General features: G+C 54.8%; 1 protein-coding gene across 1 annotated transcript in view; it reads right to left on the bottom strand.

Annotated features, from left to right (window-relative positions):
- The window catches only part of LOC100470233 (tetratricopeptide repeat protein 7A), an 84,302-nt gene extending 72,476 nt beyond the window's left edge, over positions 1–11,826 (bottom strand). The window contains exons 1-2 of the mRNA XM_034659086.1: positions 11,429–11,826; positions 8,591–8,706 (exon numbers count right to left, since the gene is read on the bottom strand). Coding sequence (XP_034514977.1) covers positions 8,591–8,706; positions 11,429–11,779 — 467 coding nt within the window. The 5' untranslated portion in view covers positions 11,780–11,826. The remainder of the gene's footprint in view (positions 1–8,590; positions 8,707–11,428) is intronic.
- Between the last annotated feature and the right edge of the window lie 1,554 nt (positions 11,827–13,380).

Genomic DNA, 13,380 nt, shown 5'->3' with positions numbered 1-13,380 from the left:
AGAACCAGGAGGGGCTAATCGGCCAGGGAACCACAAGTGCCCTGAGAGACGATTCAAGTTTGGGTGCTGCCACAGATGCCATGTAAACTGAGGAGGGGCTCACCTCTGTGGGCTGTGCAGTCTCCTCTACAGAACCAGGCCTTCCGCGTGGACAGCATCTTCCAGACTTCTGTCATCTGCATCCCACAGTTGTAAGTTTTGCTACTAGCTGCACACCACCAATGTTTTCATTTATGCAATACTTTTCTTTACATCTTCTTTTTTACTTTAGTAGATGCATCTTAATCAAAAATACCTGGAATCATGGATTTGGTGTGCTAGTTCTTTATTTTTGCCAATAGATACTAAATATAGAAGTACTTACAAAAAGTCTGTGTATCACTTAAAACCACCTTGAGTATCACTAGAGGTACAGTTTGAGAAACAACAGATGAGACCAGAGGTTCTCAAAGTTGGTCCCCGGACCAGCAGCACCAGCATCCCAGGAAATGATTAATGACACAAAGTCTGAGACCCCCGCACTCCAGACCCACTGAATCAGAAACTCTTGGGTGTGCCCTGTAATCTGTGTTTTATCAAGTTTTCAGGAGGTTCCCATGGACATTCAGTTTTGGAAAACCACCAGTTTGGCTGTCCTAAGTGTCTTCCAGTTCTCCCATGCTAAGAAGCCAGGTTCCAGAAGGGACAACCTGACACAGAAACTCCAGCTTTGCAGCCAGATCCTAAATCCGTAATCTTGGGAAAGTGTACCACCCACTCCGAGGCCTCATCTCCATCCATAGGACAAGGATTCCTCATTTGCTCATAGTGCTGTCAGGAAGATGAACGCGTGTGAAGCCCAAATACATCCAGGCATGTGGGAGAGGTACACTAAATAGTAGTTACTTTCCTTTCCCCTTTTACTTTGGGTCCTAAAGATCTTATTCAATTATGTTTTAATTTGCCACATGACTTTGCGTGGAAGTCCAGAAGTGAATGAGTAGGGGGCACAGAACAGAAGTACCTGAGGGGATCTCCCAGCTTTGTGTCCACCTTTATCCTCCCACCAGCCCTGTCCCCACAGGGGCCATACACACAGGATTTTCCTGGGAGACACACCACACGCAGGGATGGACTGGGAGGCCCCAGGAGCCCAAGCAGGAGGAGTCTGCAGCAGAGGCCCTTCAGTCCCACCGACGCCTCTGCCTTAGAAAAGAACCCAGAGTTGGACAGCCAGCCCGAGGTCAGGCCAGCTGAGGGGAGAGCCCAGCACCAGCTGCCACCAGGAGAGAGCAAAAAGAGACTGCATGGGCTTCCAGAAAAGAGCAGAAATGTCTGGCTCTGGGAAGTCTGCAGGAGAGCAATGCCCTGGCAGCTGGGCCAGTGGCCACAGGCTGGGGCAAGGCTGGGCCCAGGGGCTAGGCCCTGGGACTGCCCCAGAGCCCTAGGGCCCAGAGACCACCCGTGGCTCCTGGGACCTGTGGGTGATTTTCCACTCTGTGGGCTCCCTGCCAGCTTCCTCCCTGGCAGCCCAGCCCAGGCTGCTACCAGGAGCCCAGAGCCAAGAGGGACTATGGCCTCTTCTTTCCACTCCAGCTCAAGGACTGTCTTCTCTCTGCCTTTAGTTTCCACATTCTCAACACTAGGAGAGGGCGCCCAGACCGTGGCACTAGGGGTTGCAAAGAAATGCACACTCTCAGGGATGCGGCCTTCCCCGATACACACACACAATGAAGGATTCAAAACTGCATTTTCACAAGATCCCATGTCCCCAAAGTTGTGTAATTTTACTATTTTCAAATCTGTAAGGGATTCTGGCATCTAAATCAGCTCCCAGGAATCCTTTTGCAAAGCAAGTAATCACCCTCAGGCATCTTTTGGGTAAATCCCAATTTTTATGGAATGCCCATAAAGAGAAAAACCAACAGAGACTCCAGTGGCCAGGGCTGTACGGGGAGAGATTTGGGCTCCCAGCTGGCCCTGACCTGTTCTGAGATGTCGGGAACGCCCCTCTGCCTCAGCTTATGCATCTGGGAAATGGGAAATGAGATGGGGTTTCTCCCACCAGCCTGAGCGAAAGCTCCCCGTGCCAGGGAGAGCTGGGGCTCTGCCCAGCCCCGTGAATGGGTGGCTTGAAAGATCTCTTTGTTCTCCGTCTCTCACGCTGACCTTTCAGAGCAGAGCTGCCACTTTTAACAATATTCAAACAGGGCCTCAGACCAACCCTGGCCCACAATCAGGCTGCGTGTGGAGAAGCCAGGAAGCCATTGATCCCAACTCAAGTCAAGCCTGGCTGGCCAGGAACAGAAAGACAGAGATGAGAAGGCAGGGATTGGTCATCCAGGGAGACCTCCAGGTGCGAGGCGCGAGGGGATGGCGAGCCCCCCACAACCCCCTGATCAGCTGCAGGCAGATTTTCCAAAGTGCTCCGTCTCACTCAGTCTTCACAGCTTTGGATGAGGCTGGTAAGGGAGGCTTTGTTCTCCCAGCTACCAGCACAATGCTTGGCCCACATAGAAGGCACTCAAGAAATCACTGTGGAATACATAAACTCGCATTTTCCAATGGGAAAATGAAACCCCAGTAGACAGCTGCCTTTCCAGGCCATCGCTTACCCGAGGGGGGAGGTGGGCGGAAACCAAGGTTTCAGACTTCATTCCCTTTAAACTAAAAAGTTTCCTGAGAAAGACAATGCTTGTCTTTTGACCCAGCAGGGTTACACTTTCCTTTCCCGGCTACGTGAACGCTAGGACTCCTGAAATTCAGCTGAGTGACTAGTCTTTCCACAGTACCTACTACACACCCAGTGTCTGGTTAGTCATCAGCCCTGTTGACCAGAGACATTCAACAAACAGAGAGACAGAATGAGGAGATGAGTATCTCATTCGTGGCCCTGCAGGTAAGAAGCTCACCGCCTGTTGAGTCAGCCACCCTTTGGATTTATTCAGAGCTTAGCAAAGTGCTTTGCATACGGTAGGTCCTCAACAAATGTTGTTTTGTTTCCTTTCGTTTTCTCCTTTGGTTTGATCTGAAAGAGAGAGTAAGGCTGCATGGTGTTCATGGCTGAATGAATCTAAACAGACACTGGGGCGTGGGACCCTGGCCAGGAGTCCCCACTGCAGGGCTGGCACTAACTGTGTCGGAGAGGTTTCTGGTCAAGGACCCATAAGAGCACAGCCAGTTGGCGGATCCCAACAGCTGGAGGGTTCAATCAGGAGACAAGGTCAGGTGAAGTTCAAACACTTGTCAAGCTGTTCACTCCTGCCATAGACCCATAGCACTGGTTTCAAAAACTAAAGTTCTCTTCTTCATCCTAAGTTCCAGAAAAAGGCAGTGACGCTTCCCCTGCAGGGCACTGGGGACATCCGGGCAAAGAGATCTTCCCTCTCTAGAGAGGCACGGGATGAGTAGTGAGTGGGTGCTAACAATAAATACAGGGAGAGTGTGTTCTCTCCCGTGGGCCTCCGAGGTCTCGCTGTGCCCCGAAGAGTGACACAGGTCACTGGGAGGCTCTCCGGGGCTTCCCTGTTGGAGGATTCCCCCCCAGGAGGCAATCTGTCTCCTGCCCTCCCCGGCACCGCAGATAGCGGGTGACTGCTAAGGACAAGACAAAACCGCAGCTGAGTGAACACATCCCTCACGGGGCTGAGTGAACACACCCCTCACGGGGTCAGGCCACCAGAGGGACGCCTTCTAAGCCTCCTTGCTGCCTTTGCAGTAGGGCAGAGCCCCTCCCCCACAGCCGTCTGCAGCCCAGGTAGCCTTAGCTGCCTCTCAACTCAGCACCTAGCTGGCAAGGTGAAGCATGTGCAACTGCACACCCACACGCACACTCACACACACCCACACCCCTCAGCAAGGGAGAGTGCTTTTGTGAGACTGAACAATCTGCCGAGCCCTAGGAAACTCCCTTAGAAAGCACACACACTCCCTTCTCTATTGTTTGGTTTTGGTACAGTGAGCACATATTGCTTTAGTAATTTAAAAAAAAAAATTTTTTTTAACATGCGCGAAACATACAGCCCACCTGGTTCAATACACACGGCTCAAGCTCGCTCTCAGCCCAGAGCCCAGAAGAGGCTCTGCAGATCTAGGCAGAAGGACGGGTAAAAACCACTCCACACTCTGGGGGAAGAAGCCTACAGCTCACTCACTTCTTGTTTCTTGGGAGCTGCCCAGAGACTCCGGTCCTAGTGAGGTCAGGGCCCTGCAACTTTCCTGCTGCTGCATTGGCCCTGGCTTCCCTTGTTGCCTCACCCCCGGATCTGCTTCGTGCAAAGCAAAACCAAAGCTCTCCCATAGCTAGGACTCAGGGCCCCGCTGCCATTATCCGCAGCCACCAGAACACGTCAGAAAGGTGCCCTCTCCTGGCAGCTGGCGCCTGCCAACTACCTGGGACAGAGCTCCGATCAGAGTCCACGGCTGCCCTCTGGTGGCAGCGAGGGGAATCGAACCGCAGGGTCTCAGGGTCTCCGGGTCTCAGCCCCCTGCACCCTGGAAGGGGCCTCTCTCAACTCCTAACTCCTTTCAGGTCCCGTACTTTCAGTTCCAGGTCAGTCAGGAACCCTGTCATCAGCTACAGGGCAAGCGGCAGGAGTCGTCGGGGGAATTAACTATGCATCAATAGGGCAAGGCCCCCGGGAAAAATGAATGTCCCTCAAACACAGTAAGTCTAAAATACTTAGGCCCAGTCTCAACCAAAGCCCAGAATAAAAGAAGAGCGGTCGGAGGTCAAGCAACACCCACCCCCCCCATTTTGCACAGTGGAGAATACCACACCACACCCTTTAAATTATGTCAAACCATCACATGGAGGTTAGACTTTGGGAGCAGGCACTGCTTGTGGCCATCTGTCCACCCAGGGCCCAGCTCTCAGATTCTGCCCAGAAGCAGGTCCCACCACCTTCCCCTGCTCCTCAGGCCCCAAGTGAAATCTTCTAACGCTGAGAAGTTCCCTGGTCCTCAAGAGCCCACCTTATCCCAGCAGCACCGTGCCTCCCCGCCTCCCTTCCCTCCCCAGCACGGAGCAACGTCTGACAGCTACATTCTGCTCCCTGACTGTCTGCTCCGTGCTGGGATGGAAGAGCTCCCGAAGGAGGGGAGCACATCCTGCTTCCGGCTTCAACACTGTGAGTCAGGTGGGGGGCCTGGTGCCCGGTGAGCCAGGCTATGTATGACATGAATTCTTGGGCTCCTCTCTGGGGGCTTTTCCTTAGCCCCTCCCCCTTACTGGGCTGTGACCTCTCTTTACATGGGGAAGGGTTTTACCACCTTCCCAAACACATCAAAAGCCCCAGGTGAGGTGGGGGGGGGGTTCATCAACAGGAAATGGCTCTGGAGACCTTTAAAAGACTTTTCAGAGTGGCCCTGGAGGAGAAGACCCTACGTCAGACACCGGGGTCCCAATATACCTCTGAACCTCTGCTTCTCGAACCTTAGGCTAAGGCAGCCATTCTACACTTGGCGTGATTTTGCCCTCCACCACCCAAGACATTTGTCAATGTCTGGACCATTTTTGGTTGTCACACTCGGGGCAGGAAGAGCCACTGGCATCTCGCGGGTGGAGGCCAGGGATGTTGCTCCAGCCTACACCGTACTGGTATCTAGCTCGCAATGTCCACGGGTCAGTACCTGAGAAACCCTGGATTGAGGTGCCTTTTTCCTTTTTTTTTTTTTATAAACTTCCTAACAACAACAAATATATTTAAAAAACCCCATTGGAACTGGTGATTCACCAAGGAAGATGTAACTCTGAAGACCATTAGTAATTACGAAAGCTCATACCACTGTGGCGGGTGGTAGGCAAGGCCCGGGACTGTGGGGGGACAGACCCTGCTCAGCACCAGGCTTGCTGGCTCTGGGCAAGTGTCTTCCCCTCTCCTTCCTTCAGTAAGTGGGGACATTATTAGTTCTTCTTCATAGGATTCTGGCTAAGTATTCAACAAGTATTAGCTACTGTTAAGAGAAAAGGGGGAAAGAAATTATTTAAAGTCCAGCCAGGCACACGGGGCCATAGCCCCTGCTCTAAAAATACCGTCACATTCCCGGGCCACCTCTGGGCTGGACGTGGGCACAGGAAAGGGACGAAGGGGCTGAGTTGTTGCCATGTGTCCCGGGGACGGCTGCTCAACACTCAAGCTTTCAAATATCTGGGCTGTTTGCTTGGAAAGAAATGATTCAGTTTCCACTGCTCTTTATTTGGGAGGCACGGGGGGGGGTGCCGGGGGAGAAGAGCCAGCATCCTGTCTTTCAAGACTAAACTCTGTGTTTCAGAAGGAAAAGAGGAGGCAGGGTGGGGGGCAGAGCGACAGGCACAGAAGTAACTGGAATTCCTTGGGCTCTCCTGGAGGGGTGAGGGTTGGTTAATGCTCTGTCCACTGCTGACGGCACCACCACACACAGCCAGAGTGTGCAGAACACAGGCAGGGAGGAAGAGGCCCCCTTGGGGAGGGGTGGGACAAGCTTTGGGAAGAGGAGCCACCCGCTGAGAATGGTGACTCAGGGTCCCAGGGGAGCAGAGAGAGTCCTGAGTCAGCGTAGCCAGGATCAGCCCAACCATCACCAGGGCCCTGTCCCGCTCCCCCACCCCTCCCTGAAAACTGGAAATTACATGGGTTTCGAGGCTACTCTGATCTGAAGCTGGAATCCCAGCAGGTGAAGTGGGGCAAGTTACTCAACCTTGTTGAGGCTCAGTGCCCTCTCGAGTGACCTGGGGTCACCTGACTTCCTTCACAGCACGCTGTATGTTGAGCACACGCACAAGGCAGGTGCTTGAGAACTGCTGGCTCTCTCTTGGCTGTCCTTGCCGGTCACCTTCACCTGTCACACCCACAGCAAGTGTGGTGTGGGGAAGGGGAACAGGCAGCCCCGAGGGGACCGCAGTGGAGAGAGGGTTCACAGCAACACCCCGTGTTCTGAGCTCAGTACTCCAGGTGCTTTTCACTCCTGCCTCTCCTTGGACCCTCATCCCCCCTGGATGCAGGACAAACAGAAGCCCCCTGTTCGAGGAAGGAAGCGGAGCCAGGGGTGGGGGGTGAAAGAGGAACTTGCCCAGGGCTGCTGGGTGGCCTCCCACTCCCTTGCCCTGCCTTGGCGACCTCCAGATGGCCAGGGTGCCCCCAGACTCTTCAAACCTGAAGCTGAGGCCACACCTACCAAGCTGGAGTGCACTCGGAGCACACAGAGGAGGCGGGAGCACCTGGCGGCAGCAGCAGGGCTCATGACCCCCGGGGTTTCTGCTGTGGGCAGGGCAGCCCAACGGGTCCTGCATGCGTAATCCTGGCTCTGCCCAGGACAGGTCACTTATGTTCTCTGTGCCTCCACGTCCCCCCGTAGAATGGAGACACAACAACAGCCCCTATCGCAGAGGGCTGCCGGGAGGACCAAATACACACGAAGCCAAGCGCTTAGCAAGTGCCTCACGCAGACTTAGCACGTATTCAGACAACGAATACTGGTTAAACGCAAGACTGAAGGGGACACTCAAAGCTCTACTCCTAGGCTGTGTCATACAGAAGAGCACCTCTTCAACACACTGCCGGCGTCAGTCAGCGCACTTTTCTATAAAGGGCTGGGGAGTCAATATTTTAGGATCTGCTATCCACTCCACTCTGGGGGAGAGACTGTATGTCAACAGTACGTATGGCTATGTTCCAATAAAACTTTATTCGCAAAAACAGGCAGCGGCAGACCCGTGCTGCCAAGGTCCCTCCAAAGTTCTGCCAAGGGGACATCCCCCATCAGCCCTGAGAGCCGCACCTGCAGGCCCCTGGGGCAGGGGGCGGGGGGCAGGGGGCAGGGCTGCAGCTAGGCAGGAGGAGCCAGGTGGCAGCTGCCTGGGCAGCAAAAACAGGAACCGGCCCCCAGGGCCGCTGTGTCTCTGAAACTGAAGCTCCGCAACCAAAACAGGAAAGAAGAGCATAGACGGTGGAGGTGGCGTGCAGGCAGCACGCTTCCCAGGGTCCCCGCGGCCTGAGGAGCCCAGCGCTCTGGGCCAGCCCCACACCTGGGGGTCAAGCCGCCTTGGCCCCCTGGGCCTCCTGGTCCACACGTCCCAAACGGGGACACCACTGCCTCCCTGGCCTGGTGCTAGACACATTTAAACAACAAAAACAAAAGATGTGACACTCAAGCTTGGGCCAGCAGCTTACCCAGCTGTAGATGGCCACGAAAAATAATACAAATAAATGACAATCATGCCTCTGACTTTCCAAGCAGCTGGGATGGATCAGGAGCTCTGGGAGGTATTCTCACCTGAGAGCTGCCCCCTGGTAGGGGACCCTTCCACCCTGTTCTTACCATGCAGAAGACTGGGACTCGAGCAGTATCCCCTTGTCTAACAGTGAGGGCAGAATGGAGACAGAGAAGGGGCGCACAGGCCTCCTCCAGGCCAGGGGTCCAGCTGGGGCAGGACTGCCCCCCTCCCCAGGTGTGGGCCTCTGCCTACCACAGCCTGACAAGACGGGAACACACCAGCCCCCACCGATCCTCTCCAGGGAGCACACACAGGCACACACCCAGAGCAGAGAGGCCAGACTTCACATGACGACCGTCAGGAGCGCCCCAGCCCAGACAGAAATGTCCAGGTCCCACTCAGCTGCCAGCGACCTACCCCTTCTTCAGGTTTGTCACATACGCGCTCTGGAGGGCTGCTTCCAGGAAGTAGGTGAGCTCATAGTCGACTGGGTGAGAGCCTTTCAGATGCCGTGATGTGGTGTTATTTGTGATCTGGGAAGGGGAACGCAGACAGAGAGACATGTCTCAGAGTTCTTGGTCAGAGGGGCTGGGGTGGGAGTCAGCCCCAGTGGATAGGCAGCCCCATCACCAGCCCACATCCCTAGCTGCCTCAGAGGCACACGGAGCCATTCTCAGACCAAACCCGACCTAACTTGCTTTTGTTTAACACACGTCTGAAACCCGCTCTCCTCATCCGAGCGCTGCCCACAACGGCCCTGCAGAGCTGGTTTTGTCTACATTTCACAGATGTGGAAACTGAGGCTCGGAATGCACCTGAGGTCACAAAGCCAGCACGCGCCTAGACCTCAAACTTCAGTCTGGCCAGTCACAGACTCAGGCTATTTCTACGACTTCTTGGTTCACTCATTCAATAAACCCTCGAGTGCCTACCGTATACCAGGCGCTGTTCCCGTCATACAACCACGGACTGTCAGAATAGCACAACGGCTACGACCCCAGGTTCCAGGAAAACCTGAGCAGCGATTGTGCTATTAACTGAGCGGTCCTCAGCCTCAGCTCTAAGAGGATCACGCAGCCCCACCAAGATAGGCCTGCCTTTCCTACGCCACCTCCCCTCCCTGATCCAGCGAGACAAATCAATGAGCCGTCTACCTTATCTTTAAGAGAGGTTCTTAGTTCCCTGGAGCTTGGGCTGGGTCTCAGGAGGGACACACAGCATTTCTGGGAATGTACAGGATTCCACCACCCAGCCCACCCTCCCCTGACCCGAGATAACCAGCTCCCAGGGCCCATTTGTCTGCCCCCTGCCACAGGGCATTGATTCCAGCCCTGCACACCATCACCGCCCATCGCCCATCGTCGCACCGCCTTTAAAAGTCGAAAGCCTCGGCTTCTGACTGAATGGGAAACTATCTATTTCATGAAAGTTTTCTCCAAACCATATGGAATTCCAATGGGAAGGGCTCCCAAAACACTGCTGTCCAGCAGGGATCTACGTACCTCAGCAGAGGTCAACTCAGCCACGTCAAGTCTCTGGGTGGACTTCTGCCAGGGAATGTGCTCGAGTGCTATTTTCCCTGAGTCCCCCAACCACTTCTCCTGTCCTCCTAAAATCCAATCAGGGAGAGCGACTCTAGGGTAGTGACACTCAACAGGGGCATGATTTTACCCTCCAGGGACATTTGGCATATCCGGAGACATTTCTGGTTGTCACCACGTTTGGGCTGGGAGGCGGGAGCTGCTGGCATCTGCAGACGCCAGGGGTGCTGCGGAACATTTGCTAAAACACAGGGCAGCCCCACACAGCAAAGACTGATCTGGCCCCGACGCCCACACGGCTGAGGCCGAGAAACCCTGCTCTGGGGAAAATCGGCCTGGCCTGAGGATGACTCCTCCAAAAAGGCCTGTCACAAGACAGGTGCTGGGGTGGCATTTGGGCACTTGCCTAAGTAGGTGAGGTTCAAATGTCTCTGGACTCTGACTCTCAGCTCATGACCACCTCCTTCTTCGGGATACCGACCCCAGGCCTATTACCCCAGCACCTATTACCTGCCTGCTGAACAGAACGTCTGGGCACCACTCCAGACGTCTTCCCCACAAGTGGTCAGAGCCACACTCCCAGGGTTCCAATCCTGCCAATGCCACTTAGCAACTGTCTGAACTCCTCCCTAAACCCGAGCTTCTCACTTGGGAAATAGGAACAACAGGGCCTCTTCCAGCCAGTGGGTGTGAGGGTTAAATTCGAGAATGACTGTACTCAGAGTACTACCTGACACAAAAGCAGGAACTCAGTGACCATTTGCAGTATCTTTGTGAAATAGAGCTCTCTATCCTCCTCCCATTACACCAACAACCCCCCAGAAGGGGGGGTAACATCACAGCATACTGCTAACACCACAACTGCTGTCCCGCAAACAGTTCACACAGGCCTCCCACAAGGGGGAGCGGGCAGAAGGGGAGGCCTGAGGACTTCCAGACACCGGCTGGCCTGCTTCTGCTGGCCTCTGAAAGGCTTGGACAATGGGCTCCAAGGCCTCCCCTACCCGAGGGGATCCAGCAGGGAGCTTCCTGGCCACCTGAGGGTGGGGAAGGATGCCTAACTGCAAGGACCAGGTAGGACTGCACCTCTTCCAAAGGGACCGTGGTGAGCAAATGGTTTCATCTCTCTAAACCTCATCCACTTGGGGCGCCTGGGTGGCTCAGTCGGTGAGGCGTCTGCCTTTGGCTCAGGTCATGATCCCGGGGTCCTGGGATCGAGCCCCATGTCGGGCTCCCTTCTCGGTGGGGAGTCTGCTTCTCCCTCTCCCCCTGCCTACTGCTCCCCATGCTTGCACTCTCTCTCTCTCTGACAAATAAATAAAAATAAAATCTTTAAAAAAAAAACAAAACTTCATCTCCTAGACGGGGATAAATACAATACCTACTTCACAGAGCTGTGGTGAGGATTACGTAAGTTTAATGGGTGCAGCGAGGCTGTCACATTTGGTCGCCCGAGTCGAGCTCACCAAGGAGGCCCTGGGCTCCCTGGTGCAGACTCGTTCATTAAATCTATTTGCTGGAGACGAAGGTCTTGTTCTAAGAGAACAGTTCTACTGTGATGAGCTTTCCAACCACGGAGGCGAAGGGGCATCGGAGGGGTGGAGGGTGCCTTTTTCCCAACACGCACAAGGGCGATCCACGGGCTTAGTGGGGCCTGTTGTGATAGGCGCCCCATGGAGGAAGCTAGAAGCAGAGTGCCATATTCCCAGCTCACCTTCTCCAACTCCTGCAGGAACACCTGAGCGATCCAGGAGGCCCTTTCGAAGCAGGTGATCACTTCCTCCTCCCTCTCGGTCAGGCGGTGGCGGGAAGCGATGGAGTTGGGCAGGCGTTCCAGGGAGAGGCCTACGGAAGGAGGACAGCACCTCAGACCTGCCCTGTCCTGGCCTCCCCCCAACCCAGGCCCTGCCCCCAGGCCTGGGGGTGGGCTCACCCCGGGAAACCCAGGCTTAGGAGCAGCCAGTGGGGGGAAGGTCCACGGCGGGGAAGGAGATGCTAAAGCAGTGGTACTGGCAGTGGCTGGGGCCAAGCTGCGGGCTGACGGCAGGCACCCCAAGCCCTGCATGAGGAACCACGCCGTGGCACCCCCACACCCAACTCCTGCCTACCCTTCCAGGCCAGCTCCTGCAGGAACCATTCCTGACCCTCCTTCCAAGTCGCTGGGTGCAAACACCCACTCTCCCCGCCCTCACCGTTTCTACGCTGTACTGTGGCTGCTGCCACCCAGCTCTTCGCTCCCCCCAGTCGCTGAAAGCCCCACATGGGCGAAGTGTGAGCCTTTCTGCACCATCACTGCAGTCCCCAGTATCTGCACGCCACAGAGGCCGGAGCTAGGCCGCACCTGACAGGCACCCTTCCACAGAACCACTTTCTACCTCACCTAAGTTACTGACGCCTGGGTCAGCCTACTGGAAGTGGACAGCTGCTGTCTTTGCCCTCCAGGGACCCACTTCCGTTCTCCGGCCCCAGCACCTCGCCTTCCCTGTGAACGGCCCTCCTGCAGTCTCTTAGCACGAGGACCCCACTCCAGCTCCCAGGCAGACCCATCACTGGGGCCACAGTGACTGGCTAAGGATGAGCATAGGGCCCGGAACCAGTACTCTTTCCCCTGGGGCTGGGAAGCTGGGAAGAGATCAGCCTGCGAATATTCAGGAAAGCCTGCCTTATGATAAGGCTACACGACATGACTATAGCTCACACGACTGAGCTGTATACCTGCACACGCTTACAATGGGAAGTTCCGTTATTTTCTTTAACCACAATTAAATTTTCCTAAATAAAATAAAGTAAAATCATTGCTCTAAAGCAAAAAAAAAAAAAAAAAAACACAAAAGCAAAAACAAAAACAAAACGAACCAAAGCAATGGTCAGAAGCCAAGAAGGGCAAGCACTGTTACGCCTATCAGCGGTGAATGCCATAAAGGAAAACAACTGTATTTGCATTAGTTTGGGTTCTCTTAAGACAAGAAAAAGACTGAATACATTCATGGTCATGGAAAAATAGAATCTCAGAGTAAAGATGAGACAAAACTGGAGACGGCAAGATTCCTAACGACACCGTCTGAGCACCGTGCCCGAGGCTCTTCCCCTGTGAAACGTCCCAGTACACAAGCCTGTAACACCCCACCCTGTTTCGGGTCAAGTCAGCCTCAACTGCGTTTCTGTCACAGGTGACTAACACACAGACCTGACTAGAGAGTGCTGTCCTGGCCTGGGTCTTCCTCATGGGCAGAATCTGGGTCTCTCTCACCCTCGTGTCCCACACCGTACTTTACACGCCGGAACAGGTGCTCCGGATGAACTTACTGGATGAGCTGTAGGAATAGAGCCCCCAACTCTCTCCTGCTCTGCGCCCCAACAGCCAACTGACGACCGTGCCCCCAACACTTCCCTTCCCCATCTCTGCCTCCCTCATTTTAGGCTTTCCCTCTCAAGCGGATGACCACATCAGCCTCCCTGGCCTCCCTGCCTCCAGTCTTGTTCTAATGCAGCCTGCACACTGCTCCCAGGGTGATCCTTCCAGAAATCCACTGCTGCAACCCTTCAGGGGTCCCCAGTGCTACAGGGTGAGGTCCAAACTCCCGGTGGTCCATAACAGCCCCTGCAGGATTCCATCCCTGTTACCGGGCCATCCTTGGTGCTCGCCATGCACTACAGGCTGAATAT

Source organism: Ailuropoda melanoleuca, chromosome 4 (genome assembly GCF_002007445.2).
Source record: "Ailuropoda melanoleuca isolate Jingjing chromosome 4, ASM200744v2, whole genome shotgun sequence".
Lineage (NCBI taxonomy): Eukaryota > Metazoa > Chordata > Mammalia > Carnivora > Ursidae > Ailuropoda > Ailuropoda melanoleuca.
Note: the sequence above shows the minus strand (reverse complement) of the source record. Positions and strands in the feature narration are given on the sequence as shown.